The sequence below is a fragment of the Schistocerca piceifrons genome, chromosome 5, assembly GCF_021461385.2.
Source record: "Schistocerca piceifrons isolate TAMUIC-IGC-003096 chromosome 5, iqSchPice1.1, whole genome shotgun sequence".
Lineage (NCBI taxonomy): Eukaryota > Metazoa > Arthropoda > Insecta > Orthoptera > Acrididae > Schistocerca > Schistocerca piceifrons.
The window spans coordinates 364,926,808-364,947,788 of NC_060142.1; the positions used below are offsets into that span (position 1 = coordinate 364,926,808).

Here is a 20,981-nt window from a genome sequence, read left to right on the forward strand (position 1 = left end):
TCTACTACTCAGGAGGAGAAGTAAAAGGAATTAATGGAGCAGGAATGATTACGACAAAGGAATTGGCTAAATGTGTGGAATATGTAGACTATGCAAATGACCGGGTTATTGGTGTAAGGCTGAAAGGAGCACAAAAAGATTTACTGATTGTCCAGGTGTATATGCCAACTTCAGAACATGATGACCAAATTATAGAGGAAACGTACAATGTAATAGAGAGAATAATGGACGAAAATAAAAAATGCTGCAAAATAGTAATGGGAGACTGGAACGCCATTGTGGGAGAAGGGAAAGAGGGAAACATAGTAGGCAGTCATGGTCTTGGAAAGAGAAATGACAGAGGTGAATGATTAATTGACTTCTGCAGGGAAAGGCAGCTGATAGTGGCAAACACATGGTTCAAGAACCATAAGAGGAGGCTCTACACTTGGAAATCAACAGGGGATAAATAGAAACCAAATCAATTTTATACTGGTAGAAGAAAGATACAGGAATGGAATCAAGAAGGTGCACACATTACCAGGTGCAGATATTAATAGTGACCACAACTTACTTATGGCAGAAATAGAAATAAGAATGAAAAAACTGAAAAAGGCGACAATGGTGAAGAAATGGGATCTAGAGAAGATAAGGTCCAACAAAGAACAAATTACAGAAATGCTGTCTCGGGACTTTCTAAACACATTAAGAGACAAAGAAGCACCTGATAATGCCAACGAGTACTGGAATATGCTGAAAGAAGGAATCATTAAAGCAGGACAGCAAAATATAGGATATGTAAAAGGGAAAAGGTCAAAAAAACCATGGGTCACACAAGAAATGATTTCCAAGATGGAGGAGAGAAGAAAATTGAAAAACAAGAACACTGAAGATGCAAGAAAGATATACCGAAGGTTAAATAACAAACTGCGAAGAGAAACAGAGCAGGCTAGGAAAAAATGGCCAAAAGAGGAATGTGATGAAATTGAAGAACTGGACAGGAAGGGAAGATACGACTTACTATACAACAGAGTAAAGACTATGACATGGGAACAAAACAGAGCAGGAAGTGCTACTATGGAAATTTTGAGTAAAGACGAAGAGGTAGTGTATAAAGATCGTGACGATGTCCTCCAGAGATGGGAAGAATATATAAAAGAGCTATATGACACAAATAGCAAACCAGAAACTCTGGAACTTGAATCACACAACAGTGTAAGTGATGAAGAGAAAGGACCGACTATCATAATGGAAGAAGTAAAGTCTGCCATTGCTGCAATGAAAAATGGCAAAGCAGTAGGTACAGATACAATACTGGGAGAAATACTAAAATGCTTCAACCACAATGCAATAAGAGAAATATTGGGGTTCTGTAATAAAATATATGACAGTGGTGAATGGCCTGAGGACTTTTTGACAACAGTAATGATTCCATTACCGAAAAAAACAAGGAACCAAGAAATGCAGTGAGCACAGGACAATCAGCCTCATTTCACATGCAGCCAAAGTGATGTTAAGAATAATTAATAAAAGACTTGAAAAAGTAATAGAGGAGAATCTCGGCGAGGAGCAGTTTGGCTTTAGATGGAATAAGGGCACCAGAGATGCAATAGGGCTCCTACGAATCTTGGGAGAAAGGTTTATTGAAAAAGGAAGAGACCTATATATGTGCTTCATTGATTTAGAAAAGGCATTTTACAATGTGGTTTGGGACAAGCTGGCGACTATTATGAAGGAAAAGAGAGTGGACTGGAAAACCAGAAGACTTATAAACTCATTATACCTTAATCAAAAAGTTTCAGTTAAAGTGAGAGGAGAAAGTACAAACTGGATCAGACTAGGGAAAGGAGTAAGACAAGGATGCTGTTTATCACCTACTCTTTTCAACCTGTACTTGGAAAATATGATTGACCAATGCTCATTAGATGACAAAGGGGTAGAAATTGGGGGAAGAAGAGTAGGGTGCTTGAGATTTGCTGATGACATGGTCCCTCTAGCCACAGGGGAAAAAGAATTACAGGATTTGGTGGATACCATTGCAACTAACGGAAAAAAATATGGAATGAAAATTAACACAAATAAAACAAAAGTATTGGCAATAGGAGGAAATAAGGAAATAAAAATTGTGCTGAATGGAGAAACACTAGAACAGGTGCAAAATTTTAAGTATCTTGGAAGCAGGATAGACATCGACTGGAAGTGCACCACAGAAATTAAAACAAGGATAGCAATGGCAAAAGAGGCGTTTTATAAGAAAAGGAGAATCTTCTGCAGCGGTATGGACAGAGAACTCAGAAAGAGACTCATAAAATGTCTTGTATGGAGTGTTCTTCTATATGGCGCTGAAACATGGACTATGAGGAAAAAAGACAGAGAAAGGCTGGAGGCTTTTGAGATCTGGACATGGCGGAAGATGGAAAGAACAAGTTGGATGGACAGAGTAAAAAATGAAGAGGTACTGAGAAGAGTGGGAGAGAAAAGGCAGTTACTAGATGTAATAAAGAGAAGAAAAAGAAATTGGATTGGGCATATATTAAGAAAGAATGACGGACTGATAAAAACAGTTTTAGAAGGTTATGTAGAAGGGAAAAAGAAGCGAGGAAGGAAGAGATTCCAGATACTGGATGACATGATGGACAGTACAACATACAGCAGCCTTAAGAAGGAAGCAATGGATCGCAGAAAATGGAGAGGCAAAGGACCTGCTAATATAGCAGATAACTGATGATGATGATGATGATGATGTAGTAGTAATTGAAAACTCACCTTCTATCTCTACAGTAGCTTATAATGTGTCCAGGGCATTCACAATGGAAACACACTGACATGTCTCTGTCTTCCCTTTGTAGTGGTATTCTTTTTTTGCATTTCAGACTTCAGAGTATATATCATGATTATTTGATTACCTGCACTGTGGCAAATTTATACTTCAAAGTCCTCAGTGCTTCTCTGTCCTCTGCTTTCCTCTTCATTCTTTGGTACTCTCTTTATGGTATAATGGTATCATTCAGCATCTGGTATCTTCCTTTACCCTTCTCTCTCTTCCCCAGAACAAAACCTTCAATTGCCTCTGCTAGATGGCAATCTCATCTCAAATTATGTCCTATCCAATTTAGCTTCCTATTCTTCATTGTCAGCAACATCCTCTGATCTGCTCTGTACAAGTTGATGCTCTGTACCAGACATTTAATTAGTCACTTCCTTAATTCAGTGTTCAAACCACTAGTTACAAGTCTTTTCTGCTCTTAAAATGCCTCTTTCACCAGCATATTTCTGACTTTGATGTCCTGTTCACAGTGCTTATCTTTCCTGATACAGCTTCCCAAATACTTGAATGTTTCCATCAGTTCCACGGTTTGTGAAACTATTATATTTCACTCTTATTTTCTTTAAGCTACAACCATATCTTTCATTTTCTTTCTGTTTACTTTAATACCATATGATACACAAGTTTTATTGAGACCATTTAGTGTTTGAATCTACGTCTTGATTTTCTGCAAGAATCGCCATGTCATGCACATATCTTATGGATTCTATTTTCTGTACATCTATCCTGATGTCTCTTTCCCCATCCAAAGAACTTTTCACTATTTCCTCCAAATAAATATTTAATAGGACTGGTGAGCGACAATGTACCTGTTGACCCCTCTCCTGATCTTGCTGTCTTTCAAAGTCTCACTTCCTACTCACATTTTTACTTTCAGATTCCAGTAGAGATTTTCAATCATAACATGTAAATAACAGATTTGTTTGTTTGTTAAGCATGCAATATAACACCTGAATTATGAATCGAAACAATATTTATAATGACATGTCATAATGGTAATATCCAAGTCAAAAGTGCTTTAAACAACTCGGCATACATTTACTCCCTTATGGAGTCTGTCACCAGTCTAGTGTGTGTGTGTGTATGTGTGTGTGTGTGTGTGTGTGTGTGTGTGATGGCATCAAGATAACACCTTACCACTGAGAAAGTGTGTATAATTTTAAAATTGACTCATTCCACATCGCAGAGACATCACAATTATGATCCACGGAATATGCTAATAATGCCAACAGCTACACTAAGCGGTATCTCATGTGTAACGCAGTATGTGTTAAGCAAGTATTCATCCCACTCCAAAAAGTTTTACTAATGAAACATTTTAAAAATAATTTTAATCAATGTTATTACCAAACATTAAATCTCGTAATAAGACAAAATACAGAGCAAATAAAGTTCAGAAATGTAGGTCATAAACATCTCAAATAATTTTAATCAATGTTTTTGCCAAACATTAAATCTTGTAGTAAGACAAAATGCAGAGCAAATAAAGCTCAGAAATGTAGGTCATAAACATTTCAAATAATTTTAATCAATGTTTTTGCCAAACATTAAATCTTGTAGTAAGACAAAATGCAGAGCAAATAAAGCTCAGAAATGTAGGTCATAAACATCTCTTTGAGTCTGTTTAATCATACTGTTTTTGTCCTTTTTAGTGTGAAGACTCATTAAAGGCAACTCTCCTTGCAACCCTATCCTATGGTAACCTTTCAATCCCTGCATGACTATTGCAACATGAAACCACTTGATACTGCTAATTGTAGTTAAGCTCTGTTCAAATAGCGCATTTTTACCTCCTCTCCCTACTCCCCCTACAAACACACACTCTTTCCTCCACGAAAAGACTAGACTGACTATCCATTGATGCCTAAGAATATATTCTCTTATTGAAGGCTGTTCCATTTTTGTTCCATGGGGCAAAGGCACACACATGCACTCATCAACTTGCCAGGAGTAGCTAGTATAGGCTATCTGCCATCTGTATATAGCTACACTCACAATAAATACTTTCTAAAAAGGCCTCCTAATGCTTAAATTCATTGCAAATGTTAAAACATTATTTTCTTTTTAGAAAAGATACTGTTGCATGTCTCCATTTTCTATTCTCTTTACTTGTCACTTAATTTCCTCCCAAAATATCACAACCCATCTATCACTTTTAGTGTCTCATTCGCTAACCTAATTCTCTCAGCATTTCTTGATTGAATTCATTTCTTTTCAAGTCACTATCCATTATGATTCAACTGATCACCTAATCCTTTGATCTCTGATTGAATTATACTGTCATTGCAAACCATGAAGTTTTTATTTTTTTGCACTGAACTTTAATTCACTTATCAAACTTCTTAATACTTTCCTTTACTGCTTGATCGACAAACAGATTGAATAACATCTTGGGTATGCTACAACCCTGCCTCACTCTCTTCCAACTACTGCTTCCACTTCATATTCTGCTATTTAAATGATAGAAGAATGAATTTTATTGCATTTATGGAACAAGTTTAGATTCCACTGTTAAAGACAACAACGACAGTTTGATCTAGGCAAAGGTAAGCTCAGCTTCCATTTCAAAATAATCCTACAATTTCCTGCTACCATCAAAATTTCAGAGTGTATTCCAGGCAACATTGTTATAAGCTTTCCTTAAATCTAAGAAATAAAGCTGTCATCAGTTAAAATATTGGTTTGAGCACCACAGTGCTTCACTAGGCACTGTCCTGTAGGTGGTGGTATACAACTGCCTTCCTCTAAACTTTGATCTACCTTACCCAGTCAGTTATACGGGAACCTACAGCTTAATGTTAACTTTGGGCTGTGGCACAATTTGTCAATTTTTCACATTAACAAAACATTGCAAGAAGTAAAAGACATCATAAGTGGCAGATTTTCTGTTTTTCAATCTATCTTCAAAAAGAAGTCTTAATATCATGACTTCACGTTTTCTAACATTTCTGTAGAGCCTAAACTGAACTTCCTCAACAATGGCTTCTACCAGTCTTTCCTTTCTTTTGTAGATAACTCATGTTAATATTTGGCACCCACGATTTATTCAACTGAAGGTTCAACAATATTCACACCTGTGAGCACTTATTTTCATCAAAAATGGATTCATTATATTATTTTTTAGTCCTGAGGGTATTTTGACTGTCTCATATATCTTGCATAACCAGGTGGAATAGTTATGTCTTGGTAAATTCTCCCAAGGAACTCCATGATTCTGAGGTAAGTCCTCCACTCTAGGTGCCTTTCTTTGACCTAGGTCTTTTGGTACTCTATGAGATTCTTCTTATAGTATCACACCTCTCATCTCATCTTCATCTACTGTCTCTTCCTTTTTCCTAATATTTCCTTTTAACTCCTTTCCTTTGTGTAGCACTTTTATAGATTTCTTTCAGTTTTCAGCTTCCCTTTCTTTTCTTGGCATTGGCTTGCCACTTGAGCTCTTCACATTTATACAGCTTTGTCTCTTTTCTCCAACAGTATCACTGTTTTCCTATATGTGGCATTTATCTTGCTCATGCTCATGCATGTCCTGCAACATTTCTGTTCTTTTTATTTTCTCCTCTCATCACTTAAATTTAATTTCTATGGGGCATTGTCTCTTTCCCTATTAGTTCCTCTGCTGCCTTCATTATGTGATCTCTAAAGGTACTCATTTATCTTCTAACATGTTCCTTTCCCCTGTTCTAGTCAATAGCTGCCTAATGCTAATATTTGAATTTCTGAGCATCCTCTGATTCTTTCAACTTATCCCAGTTGCACCTCCTTAATTTACTATGTTTCTATAATTTCTTCAGCTCTAATCTAAAGTTCATGGCCAAAAATTTGTGGCCAGAATCCACAACTACTCTTGGAAATATTTCTCAGACTAAAATTTGGTTTCTATATCCCTGTCTTATGATTATATAATTTATCTGTAACACTGTGGTGTTTCCATGTCTCATCCACATACAAAACCTTATTTTATGATTTTTAAAGCAAATGTTTGCAATTATTAAGTTGTCCACTGCATAATTCTACCAGATGGTAACCCCTTTCATTAATTTTCTCCCAGTCCATGTTTTACCATCATTCTTTCTCTTCCTCCAACAGAATTACATTTTTGTCTACTATTATTCTCTGAAAAATCTATTTTCCCATGCCATATTTATTGTTTTCAGTATTTTCATCATCTGTAAAATGAATAGGAGTACAAGAGTCTGACTGTCATCTTACCAGGAATTATTGATCAAATGAAGAACAGTAGAACATAGAAACACTCTACTTATTGTCTGTAAAGAGAAATTTGTTCCAAACATTGGTTTTGAGTGACAAATTGTCTTTATGTTCTTCTTCACATGCAATAGCACAGTCTGCTTAATTATGTTGCTCCACGTGATGCTCTCTCTCTCTCTCTCTCTCTCTCTCTCTCTCTCTCTCTCTCTCTGTCTCTGTGTGTGTGTGTGTGTGTGTGTGTGTGTGTGTGTGTGTGTGTGTGTGTGTGAGAGAGAGAGAGAGAGAGAGAGAGAGAGAGAGAGAGAGAGAGAGGCAGACTCAATTTTCAGTAAGTACATTTACGTGCAACACACAACAACAGACACACATATGCACGCACGCACACACACTCTCTTTCTCTCTCTCTCTCTCTCTCTCTCTCTCTCTCTCTCTCTCTCTCTCTCAAACGCAACTCACACACACTCTGTGGTTTCAGTTACCTGAGACTGCTGTCATTTGTGTTAGTTGCTTTTGCATGAGTGTGTGTGTGTGTGTGTGTGTGTGTGTGTGTGTGTGTGTGTGTGTGTGTGCGCGCGCAGCGCGCGCACGCGCACACACGCGCACGCACACATGTGTGACAAAGGCCCATGGCCAAAAGCTTTAATTGTGAGAGTCTTTTTGTTGTGCCTATCTGCGACTCAGCATCTCCACTATATGGTGAGTAGCAACTTTCCTTCCATAATATTGTTACATTCCATCCTGGGTTTTCGATTGTTTGACTTGTTCATATCAAACAACTTTGTAGTAAAGCTACTGATACTGACAAGAGAAATACTTACGCACACTCATACTCATTCCAGAGATCAACACATATGAATGGCTCAGGGCATACAATGTTGATACAAGGACCATTTGAAAAGCATTTGTAACCCAAATTCTTTGACATAGTAGCTTGTCCCCACTGAGTTCCATTAACAGCAGGTGGCAGAGGTAATTGTTTCCCTTCAAGTTTGATGTCCTCCATACAACCTTGATCAAAAAAGATTACAGGAATAATCTTTAGTTATTTAAATTATAAAAGGCTATATTTATTGCATCTGTACAACAGTTTGGATACTGGTACCAAAAGAAACCATAATAAGTACAATCTTTTGGAAGCAAAGGTAACCTCAGTTCCCATTTAAAAACAAACCAAGAATTTTAAATTTACTTACTGTAATGAAACGAATTTTGCAGACAACAATAAGAATTTTTTATTGATGGTTCATTCTTGGAAAACACAAGACCCCATTCATTTCTATACTAAAATAAATTACACCTATTGCTATTTATACAATTAGGAAGAACATCGTTCTGAAATAGCAGATGTATATCACTGAGTCACAGCTGGAATTAGACTACTCATGCAAATGCCTCAGAGTATCACTCTGTAAAGGTAATGGAATGTAGTGAAATCAGATGATGCTAAGGGAATTAGATTAGGAAACGAGACACTTAAACTCACACATAGTTTTGCTATTTTGACAGTAAGATAACTGATCAAAGCTGAATTTAAGATAATATAAAATATAGAAATAAAGGAGATGACTCACCGAAAGGCAGAAGCACTGTGTCGTCGATAGGTATACGAACAAAGGTACAGAGCTTGACCAGCTTTCAGAATGCATTTCCTTTTTCTGGTTTGTAGGAAAACCATGCACACAGATGCACATACAGTCACTCACATGCACACACCTGTTCCCTACATTGTGCTCAGTTGACTTCCAGCGCTTTTCTGGCCCATGGTGAGTGTGCTGGGGTGAGATGAGGGTTTGGGGTGGGGTGAGGTGGGGTAGGGTGGGGTGGGGTGGGCTGAGGGAGGGAGAGAGGCAAGATGCAGGGAGTAGGCTGGGAAGAAGTGTCTAGCAGCTCGTGGGAGAGTGGGAAGTCTGTGGGCTAGCAAGTGGTGCAGGTAGAGAGGGGAGTTGGCAGACAGCCAGGCACTTAATTTCATAGCCTAGGATGAGAGATAACAGCATGCATCTAGCTAATGTGGCAATACAAATTGGGTGGGGGTTCTGTGGCAGGAGAGCAGCAATTGAAATCTTGCATGTTGTGCCACTGGGTGGTCCACCTTGTTTTTAGCAACGGTTGCGTGGTGACCATTCATTCTAGTTGACAGGTGGTTGGTTGTCATACCAGTTTAAAATGTTGTGCAGTGGATGCAGCAGAGCTGGTATATAACATGGCTGCTTTCACAAGTGGCCTGACCTCTGACGGGGTAGGATAAGCCCGGAGTAGGAGGTGCTGGGTGGGTAGATTGAACAAGTCTTGCATCTGGGTCTTCCACAGGGGTATGATCCCTGGGGCAGGAGTTGGGGGTAGGAGTGACATAGGGATGGATTAGGATATTGTGGAGGTTGGGTGGCAACAGAACACCACTTTGAGGGAGGTGGGAATTATCTTGTGTAAGATGTCCCTCATTTCAGGGCATGGTCATAGATAATCAAAGCTCCAATGAAGAATGTGGTTCAGTCGTTCCAGTCCAGGGTGGTATTGAGAGACAAGGGGAGGGGGGGAGGCAATTCTTTGTGGTTGTTTCTTGGGAGGGATTTGAGGATCAGGTGAGTGTGAGAATATGGCAAGGGAGAACTGTTCGTGAATTAGATTTGGAAGGTACTGGTGTCTGTGAATGCCTTTGTGAGGCCTTCAGAATTCTGGGCGAGGGAGTTTCTCATCACTTTAGATGCATTTACCATTGGTGACTAGGCTCTATGCGACTGATTTTTTGGTGTGGAACAGGTGGCAACTCCCAATGTTCAGGTACTGTCGATGATTGGTGGGTCTGATGTGGACTGAGGTGTGGATGGAGCCATATGGGAGGAGGAGATAGACATTAGGAAGGTGGCACAATGGGTGGATGGGGGAGAAGGTGTTGAGGTTGTGGAGGAATGAGGATAAGGTGTCCTGACCTTTGGTCCAGATAATAAAGATGTCATCAATAAACCTGAACCAGAGCAGGGGTTTGCATTATTGGGAGGCTAGGAATGTTTTCTTTGTATGTATTGTATTGTATCTTAACCAGGGACCTAGAAACGATGGAGAGGCTCAGTCCCCGCCGCAGCGGTCCACAACCCCATGACGACTACCACTTCATCCCTCCGCCAACCCATACCAAACCCAGGGTTATTGTGCGGTTCGGACCCCGGTGGATCCCCCCAGGGAACATCTCACACCAGACGAGTGTAACCCCTATGTTTATGTGGTAGAGTAATGGTGGTGTACATGTACGTGGAGAACTTGTTTGTGCAGCAATCACCAACATAGTGTAACTGAGGTGGAATAAGGGGAAACAGCCCGCATTTGTCGAGGCAGATGGAAAACCGCCTAAAAACCATCCACAGACTGGCCAGTTCACTGGACCTCGACATAAATTCCCCGGGCGGATTTGTGCTGGGGACCAGGCACTCCTTCCCGCCTGGAAAGCCATGCATTAGACACATGGCCAACAGGGCGGACTCATGTTTCCTTTAGGTGGCCCATAAAGAGGTTTGCGTAGGAGGATGCCATGCCGGTGCCCAGGGCTGTATTACAAATTTGTGTGTTACTGTGCTCATTTTGTGGGCATGATAATAGTTATGATGATGATAATGTTGATAATATTAATTATAATATGGTATTATGTACTTACCTTTCTGGTAGTCATTGTGAACTTCAAATGTCTGAACACCTGTATACTCAGCTTTTCCTCCAACATAAACACCTTCTTGCCTATCCACAACCAAAAGCTGGTGGCCACTGAACTTGAAACTTTCATTGTATCGTAAACCTTCTCCATCATCAAGTATCAAAATAGAAACTGATCCATAACGAGTCACCTGGCAAATTTTTGGAAGAAAGAAAACAATGTAAGAGAAATAAAGCATAACTGAGAAGAGGCTATTGCTCATCACTGTGTAGTTTAATGTACAATGGTGTACTTCTCATGTAACCAACAATTTATTACCCATGTGATACATCTAAGGAATAAAAAAAATTTGTCTAAGACAATACGGAGCACATAATAGCATATAGTACATCACAATACAACATGATAACAGACAGCAGAAATAATTGTTTTAGATTATGGAGGAGAAAGTTCCATATCACTGCATTACAAGCATAAAATGAATGCCTTAGCAGACACTAATGTTTCCTGAGTGTGGAAGTATGTCTGTGCTGTTTGCATATCAAGAAAAAAGAAAGCACTACATACATATGAGTGATCAGGTACTTTTGACCTGTCAGGGAATATTTTTATTGCATCTAACCAGTGCATTTGTGGGGTTATTGTGAAAATGCTATTAACATGCAACATTTTAGTTTTGGGGAGCACGTGGATGTTGTGTGGTGTTCATGCCACATTCCTGCCTGCATTTATTGCATTTTTGTTGCTATGTTTTAACACACGTATAGGAAGATTTTGGTACAGGAGGCTAGCAACTAAGATCATAAGGCAGATTCATCAAACGGTGCACCAGATGGTCACATATCATGAGAACAGCTGAGTGACCAAGAGCCATAATGCATTGTAACAAAGAGGGACAGTGGAGATTCACCAAGAATGCTGGGCGCTAATAAGCAAATCTTTTATTATTTACATTTACTGTTTAAATATTAATATACAGCTTCCACTGTGCTGATGACATTGCTCGCACTGAGAACTTAAAAATAGTAATTTCAATATCACTCAATTTAAATATCATTCACTTCATCAGGAAATGCTAATTACAAATACTCATTACTGTCAATGCTTGTTGATAGAAAGGATGAATGAATTACAAGTGCAACCTGGAAGAGGATGCATCACGCTGTTGAGATAGCTCACTAGGCAGTCTACAATAATTGTTTGAGGTGGCAACACACGAACTACTGTGTGAAGTGCAATTGATCAAGTTACCTCGGAAAACATATTTTTGTGATCTCATGTTGATTCTAAAATTGTGTGAAGCATTTTTGTGACTTTGCAGTGCTTGAGAACAAATGATTACTGAATAGGAATCTTGTTATGAACATTAATGATAGATTGGCTCTAGAAATTGTTTTACTAATTTTGCAGTTGGTGAAATAAACAAAGTTAGTTTTATCCCAACATTTAATGATTCTTATCATGCTTGGCATTTACACCTACCCAATTGTCACATGCATTGTTTATTGCACAAGCATTAAAGTATGCAACCAACAGAGAAGAAACCAATTGCAGCCACATGTATGAGATGCAATGTAAGCAAGATGGCTACAAGTCATTTACAAGAAATACGGGATGGACGTACTAGACTTTCATCTGTAAATTACATGTAGCATCACTGTGTGTCCCCATGTACATATTATGGCAGAAAATATTTTGAGCATTCATTCCCCTGGCTGCTGTGATAGTGTTACAGTTACATGAAGTGTGTAACTGAGAAAAATAAATTTCAAAGTACTGGTTATTCCAGTGAACAGGGTAGTGAGAAAGTATTCCTTTTAAGTAAACTTATAGTTACTATGAGAAGAACACTTAATTTTTAAGATATACATAATGACTGGTGTGACAAAGCTTCTGTAACACAGTTCATTTGTGAACTATGGTGGTACCCCAAAGTACTGATGCACTGTAGCATAAATTTACCCTGGAAGGAACATTTCATTCTTGATGGATACATTAATAATTCTTAAAATGTTTTGTTGTCCAGTACAATCATATAAAACTTCAAAATGAAATTGCCAGTTTTTGCTGTGACAGGTTATCTTCAGATCACAAGTGTTATAAATAGTTCACTCAAAAGAACATTGATGAAACCACACTATCAACACAGACACAGTGGTTTTCTCAGTATGTTTCCAAGTGAACTATTGCTAACTCTTAGGATCTGAAGACGACCAGTGACAGCCAAAACAGGTAATTTCCTTTAGGAATTTTATGTGTTTGCACTCAACAATTACCCATTTTGAAAATACATTTATTTGCCAAAAACAGGTTTTGAAGAAGGTATTTCTATAACTTCTAGGAGTACAGCAATGGTCCATGTTGAAGGCATTGCACCACACAGATTCTATCATAATGGTACTGTATTTTGTCTAAACTACTGACCAATAAGTCAATGTCACTTCAGTATCAAAAGATCACATCTTATTCTAATGTAGGTACATCAGAGATTCCTACAGGCTCAGTTCTGTGCAGTACTAGATGTCTGATGTAATCATATCAGTACTGAGTTATAAATTACTCCTAGGAATCATGCAGTCAATGTCACTGATACTACAAGGCCTCCAGACTTCATCAGTGTACCAAGGTGTTGCACATATTTACAAATGCTATTACTACTATTACCTAATGGAAAATCCAGGATGGAATATGACAACATTATGAAATATATAGTTGCTACTCAACATATAGAGAAGATGCTGAGACACAGATAAGCACAGCAAAGAGACTGTAAAAAAAGTAAGCTTTGAGCCAACAAGGCTTTAATCGGAAGTAGACAACAAACAAACACACACACACACACACACACACACACACACACACACACACACACACACACGCCCACAGTCTTTAGCTGCTGAGACCAGTGAGCTGCATCTCCCTGAGTGTCTGTGAGTTTGTTTATTTCTGATGAAGGCTTTGTTGGTCAAACGCTTACATTCTGACAGTCTTTTTGTTGTACTTATCTGCACCTCGGTACAACTACTATTATTAAGACAACATCATTTGCTGGCCAAGATCAGACACATTGCATTACATCTTAGTGATTATATATTAAAACCATTACTAAAACTATGATAATGGACAACAAGCTCTAAACAACATAGATATCTATAAACGGCACTTTATAGTCATTAAAAGTTTCCAGTTTGTGGCATCACACTGAAAGGTATCATGTTGACCAGCCTACGATTCGACCTGTAGGAAAAAATTCATTTACAGAATATAGTGGCAGTTGCTTGAGCATAAGCATCAATCTAGCCCTGAAGATTTTCAGTGCCAATTTCTGAACATCTGGTGATAGGTGGTTGAACATCTTCAGGGCTGGTGTGGGAAACTGTCCAGTGTCTTACTTTGGTGACAGCTTGGAATATCAATGTCAGCCTTATTTTGTGTGACATAGTTGTGAATCCCCCCCCATGAACCATGGACCTTGCCGTTGGTGGGGAGGCTTGCGTGCCTCAGCGATACAGATGGCCGTACCGTAGGTGCAACCACAACGGAGGGGTATCTGTTGAGAGGCCAGACAAACGTGTGGTTCCTGAAGAGGGGCAGCAGCCTTTTCAGTAGTTGCAAGGGCAACAGTCTGGATGATTGACTGATCTGGCCTTGTAAAAATAACCAAAACGGCCTTGCTGTGCTGGTACTGCGAACGGCTGAAAGCAAGGGGAAACTACAGCCGTAATTTTTCCCGAGGGCATGCAGCTTTACTGTATGATTACATGATGATGGCGTCCTCTTGGGTAAAATATTCCGGAGGTAAAATAGTCCCCCATTCGGATCTCCGGGCGGGGACTACTCAAGAGGATGTCGTTATCAGGAGAAAGAAAACTGGCATTCTACGGATCGGAGCGTGGAATGTCAGATCCCTTAATCGGGCAGGTAGGTTAGAAAATTTAAAAAGGGAAATGGATAGGTTGAAGTTAGATATAGTGGGAATTAGTGAAGTTCGGTGGCAGGAGGAACAAGACTTCTGGTCAGGTGACTACAGGGTTATAAACACAAAATCAAATAGGGGTAATGCAGGAGTAGGTTTAATAATGAATAGGAAAATAGGAATGCGGGTAAGCTACTACAAACAGCATAGTGAACGCATTATTGTGGCCAAGATAGATACGAAGCCCACACCTACTACAGTAGTACAAGTTTATATGCCAACTAGCTCTGCAGATGACGAAGAAATTGAAGAAATGTATGATGAAATAAAAGAAATTATTCAGGTAGTGAAGGGAGACGAAAATTTAATAGTCATGGGTGACTGGAATTCGAGTGTAGGAAGAGGGAGAGAAGGAAACATAGTAGGTGAATATGGATTGGGGGACAGAAATGAAAGAGGAAGCCGCCTGGTAGAATTTTGCACAGAGCACAACATAATCATAACCAACACTTGGTTTAAGAATCATGAAAGAAGGTTGTATACTTGGAAGAACCCTGGAGATACTAAAAGGTATCAGATAGATTATATAATGGTAAGACAGAGATTTAGGAACCAGGTTTTAAATTGTAAGACATTTCCAGGGGCAGATGTGGACTCAGACCACAATCTATTGGTTATGACCTGTAGATTAAAACTGAAGAAACTGCAAAAAGGTGGGAATTTAAGGAGATGGAACCTGGATAAACTAAAAGAACCAGTGGTTGTACAGAGATTCAGGGAGAGCATAAGGGAGCAATTGACAGGAATGGGGGAAATAAATACAGTAGAAGAAGAATGGGTAGCTTTGAGGGATGAAGTAGTGAAGGCAGCAGAGGATCAAGTAGGTAAAAAGACGAGGGCTAGTAGAAATCCTTGGGTAACAGAAGAAATATTGAATTTAATTGATGAAAGGAGAAAATATAAAAATGCAGTAAGTGAAACAGGCAAAAAGGAATACAAACGTCTCAAAAATGAGATCGACAGGAAGTGCAAAATGGCTAAGCAGGGATGGCTAGAGGACAAATGTAAGGACGTAGAGGCCTATCTCACTAGGGGTAAGATAGATACCGCCTACAGGAAAATTAAAGAGACCTTTGGAGATAAGAGAACGACTTGTATGAATATCAAGAGCTTAGATGGAAACCCAGTTCTAAGCAAAGAAGAGAAAGCAGAAAGGTGGAAGGAGTATATAGAGGGTCTATACAAGGGCAATGTACTTGAGGACAATATTATGGAAATGGAAGAGGATGTAGATGAAGATGAAATGGGAGATTTGATACTGCGTGAAGAGTTTGACAGAGCACTGAAAGACCTGAGAAGAAACAAGGCCCCCGGAGTAGACAATGTTCCATTGGAACTACTGACGGCCGTGGGAGAGCCAGTCCTGACAAAACTCTACCATCTGGTGAGCAAGATGTATGAAACAGTCGAAATACCCTCAGACTTCAAGAAGAATATAATAATTCCAATCCCAAAGAAAGCAGGTGTTGACAGATGTGAAAATTATCGAACTATCAGCTTAATAAGTCACAGCTGCAAAATACTAACACGAATTCTTTACAGACGAATGGAAAAACTAGTAGAAGCCAACCTCGGGGAAGATCAGTTTGGATTCCGTAGAAACACAGGAACACGTGAGGCAATACTGACCTTACGACTTATCTTAGAAGAAAGATTAAGGAAAGGCAAACCTACCTTTCTAGCATTTGTAGACTTAGAGAAAGCTTTTGACAATGTTGACTGGAATACTCTCTTTCAAATTCTAAAGGTGGCAGGGGTAAAATACAGGGAGCGAAAGGCTATTTACAATTTGTACAGAAACCAGATGGCAGTTATAAGAGTCGAGGGACATGAAAGGGAAGCAGTGGTTGGGAAGGGAGTAAGACAGGGTTGTAGCCTCTCCCCGATGTTGTTCAATGTGTATATTGAGCAAGCAGTAAAGGAAACAAAAGAAAAATTCAGAGTGGGTATTAAAATTCATGGAGAAGAAATAAAAACTTTGAGGTTCGCCGATGACATTGTAATTCTGTCAGAGACAGCAAAGGACTTGGAAGAGCAGTTGAATGGAATGGACAGTGTCTTGAAAGGAGGATATAAGATGAACATCAACAAAAGCAAAACAAGGATAATGGAATGTAGTCTCATTAAGTCGGGTGATGCTGAGGGAATTAGATTAGGAAATGAGGCACTTAAAGTAGTAAAGGAGTTTTGCTATTTGGGGAGCAAAATAACTGATGATGGTCGAAGTAGAGAGGATATAAAATGTAGGCTGGCAATGGCAAGGAAAGCGTTTCTGAAGAAGAGAAATTTGTTAACATCCAGTATTGATTTAAGTGTCAGGAAGTCATTTCTGAAAGTATTCGTATGGAGTGTAGCCATGTATGGAAGTGAAACATGGACGATAAATAGTTTGGACAAGAAGAGAATAGAAGCTTTTGAAATGTGGTGCTACAGAAGAATGCTGAAGATTAGATGGGTAGATCACATAACTAATGAGAAAGTATTGAATAGGATTGGGGAGAAGAGAAGTTTGTGGCACAACTTGACCAGAAGAAGGGATCGGTTGGTAGGACATGTTCTGAGGCATCAAGGGATCACCAATTTAGTATTGGAGGGCAGCGTGGAGGGTAAAAATCGTAGAGGGAGACCAAGAGATGAATACACTAAGCAGATTCAGAAGGATGTAGGTTGCAGTGGGTACTGGGAGATGAAAAAGCTTGCACAGGATAGAGTAGCATGGAGAGCTGCATCAAACCAGTCTCAGGACTGAAGACCACAACAACAGTTGTGAATCTCTTGCCTCATGCAAAAGAATGCCTGATTTTCTTTCTTATAGACAAGAGAGTTGGAAACATACTGTCATTATTCCCAACTGCTCGAAAATGGGTCTACAGTAGTAAAATTTCTTACTAGAAAATATTATTCTTACAGCCTTCTTTTGTAGGAGCAATATATTTTTACTTCCAGTAGAGTTTCTCCACAGCTGCAGTCAATAAATGATGTGGCCGTGGCACAGTGCATAATATATTGTGATTAAGTACTGATACGTTATCATACATTTGACCTTCCTGAGGAGATAAATTACTATTGAGAGCTTAGCACACATGTGTGCAATGTGTTCAGTCCATGTCAGTTTATTATCAGTTGTGATTCCCTGGAGTTTCACAGTATCAGTACCCATAGTCATTAATGTTGTAGAGAGTCCTGCAGTACATGGTGTTCAAGTGCTATTTCATGAGACATCGCCCCCTGGATACAAACACTCTGCCACCTTCTCTGTCTATTAGGGAAAGTGACAGAGTCTCAAAAACAAGACCCTCCATACCATAAGATTTTTAATTTTTCCAACAGTATCTTATGAGGGATGCAATTGAATGCCTTGATTATGTCACAAAGAATTAAAGCCATGCAGTTCTTTTCATTAAATGCTTCCATTATTTTTGTTGTTACATGAAGCATTACAATAAATGTAAATTTCCCTCTTCTAAACCGGTGTTGATTGCCCAGGAAGATGTTGTCATCATTGAAATAACATATAACAGTTGGTTCTTCATTATAGTTTCAATCACTTTTGCTAGTATAGATGTTAACAAAGTTGGGGTGTAGGTGGATGGACTGTTAGGATGACCTTCTTTATACACTGGTACTGTCTTTGCCAGTTTTTAGAACTTTGGAAAAGTACCAACCTTAACATGTTGGTTGATGATGGCTGTCAAAGGTTCAGCAATATCAGATATAGTATCCTTGAAAACAGCACATGACATGCCATTTATATCTGTGCTAACACAGCGCTCAAAACATTTCACGATTTTCACAATGTCCTCTGAAAGTACTTCCTTGCACTTGATCAGGGTGCAACCATTGATAATGCTTATATTGCTTGTAATATCAATTTCTAAATCTGCTACATTAGCTACATTATTCCCAACAACATAAATAAAATATATTTTTAAACCATCAGGTCTGCACACATTTAATGGGACAGTGGGCCTTTTTCTGTGTTCATTAACCAGTTCCTAGGCCACTTTGCATGGGTTGTGGCCTTCAGAAATGAACTTAACAGTATATGCCTTCTAGCAGATTCCTTCCTATAGCTTCTTTTAGCTTTCAGATAACAACAATGAAACATATCTTTGGTTCTGGCATCCGTTGCTTTTTTAATTCGGTCATTTAGCAGCAAAACAACACACTTCATATTTTTCAGCTTGGAGTGCATCACGCCTGTGTCTCTGCCTATTTTGCTTTTATTTTTTAGTTTATCTACACGATTCTTTATGGTTACTGTTGGGAAACAATTGTCAAAATTTATTTTGAGGAGCTGGAAAATACATTTAAAAGCATCACTTGGTCCCCGTCATAAAACTTCAGACCGCCAATCAATCCTGGCAAGGACATTTCTGAAGATGTGTATTCCTTCATCCATTGTAATTCTTTTACTGACAGGTATAGCCAGAACACCATGCACTGAGTTTTCTATGATGGCTGCCTATTTTGGTGGACAACTGATGCATCATGATCTGCTGTCAATGGATCCAAGAGACTTATTCTGTAGTCCCAGGTGCTTAGGTTCATGATGACAGTGTCAAGGCAAACCTCTCCTCTTGTTGGCTCATAGTAAGCTACATATGTCCCACAACTACTCATCCAGTACTTGAATGCTTTTTGCTGCCTTCTCCCAAATGGATGTTGAGGACACCAAACAACATAATTTTTGAATTCATACACATTAGGCAGCACAAACAGCTGTCCGTCTTGGTGATAAAATTATCAAAGTCTCCACCAGGAGCATGGTACATGGACATGACAACAATATTTACATCACACAGTCCTAATGCAGTCAACAGTGAATCCAGCTCAACACAAAACTTTTTTAGGTGAAGTTCCCGACACTAAGACTGTTGTTTGCATGAACAGATACTGCACCATAAGTAGCGGTTTTATGATACCATACGCTTACCACAAGTAGCTGTTTAAGGATACCATGCACTTATCATTTCTAGATAGTCTATACATCTATAATAATCACCCTCCTGCTCAACTAGACATTGTTAACTAAGGCACACAGTGATGCAATGGGTTTGAATTGGTCTACAAAGATGGCTAAATTCTTCAGTTTTGTCCTGATACACTGGACACTTGCAACAACAACAGGCACATTTTCTTCTGGAATAATTACTAAATAGGAGAGCTGTACTTTCTCTTGAATAAAAAATGCTTTATATCTACATTTCAGGTCACACAAAAGGCTCCATTAATTAATACTTGATTCTCAGTCTACATGTAGTTTAAAACTGCAATTAAATCCATTCATGGTTAGTTCCCCATCTACAAAGTTCTTGTAGTCTTGGAAACATTCTCCCAAGAAAGCAGTTAATTTTCAGCTGTTGTGCCACTTCTTTGCTCTGGCCAAATAGAACCACATCTTCCTATTTCCACAAAACATGTTCACTTCTTTACCAGTACACGGATAAGCAAAGCATGTTTTTATCAGCAAACCATTACATTATGTGACAGCACAATTTACTCGACAGTAGATACCCTGGAGAGACATGTCCATTGAAAATAAGTTATTGTAACAGCTTAACAGACAGTGATAGGGAAGTATATATGGTGTAAAATATTGAGCTGAAGGGTTGAGGACAGCCTTGTTACATTTAGTGTGTTTCCACCACCTCACTGCTCAACATTATGTGTGCCCAACAAGTATGAAGCAGCCTTTGATGAAGCTATCTGGAAATATACATGCTTGGAATTTATGGAATAGTTTATGAATATGTACACTGCAATTGAGATATCAATGAAGAATGTGGAGAGAAAACTGCACTGGATGGACACTTCCAAGTTGTTGAAGTTTAATACTGCATGATTATCTGATGTTCTACTTTCTTTTTGAAGCGGTATTGGGTGCTTGGTAAAACTGATATGGCAATTTGTTTGTAAGATGATGCTGTACACACAAACTTCTGAGTTCTGAAATCTTTGATTTCATCACAAGCCATATAAGAAATGGATTATAAATCAATATCTCTGCTTGTTTTATGTTATCATGCACTACATTTCATAATTTCAAATATCAACAATACCATATTCAAAATTGAAGTTCTCACTAAATTCAGCAAGAAGGACTTTTCAAGATATAAACTTCATATTGCTTGCATCAATAACATAAAGTATTTTAAGTAAAATAAATTCATTTCTTGTATTTAAAAATTAAAAAGTTCTTTTTCATTGTTATTCAAATTACTTAATCTCCCACATGTTACCTACTAACTCACTACAATGGTACTATTTTCTTGTCCATACTTTTCCATTGATTGTTGAGATTGACATATCAAAAGGCTGAGATACAGTGTTCAATGTTA

The 20,981-nt window shown here is 38.7% G+C and overlaps 1 protein-coding gene across 1 annotated transcript in view; it reads right to left on the bottom strand.

The window, feature by feature from the left end:
* LOC124798994 (neural-cadherin-like) overlaps window positions 1-20,981 on the bottom strand; it is a 331,157-nt gene that overhangs the window by 87,775 nt on the left and 222,401 nt on the right. The window contains exons 27-28 of the mRNA XM_047262530.1: window positions 10,668-10,854; window positions 7,837-8,026 (exon numbers count right to left, since the gene is read on the bottom strand). Of these exons, the coding sequence (XP_047118486.1) occupies window positions 7,837-8,026; window positions 10,668-10,854 (377 nt within the window). The remainder of the gene's footprint in view (window positions 1-7,836; window positions 8,027-10,667; window positions 10,855-20,981) is intronic.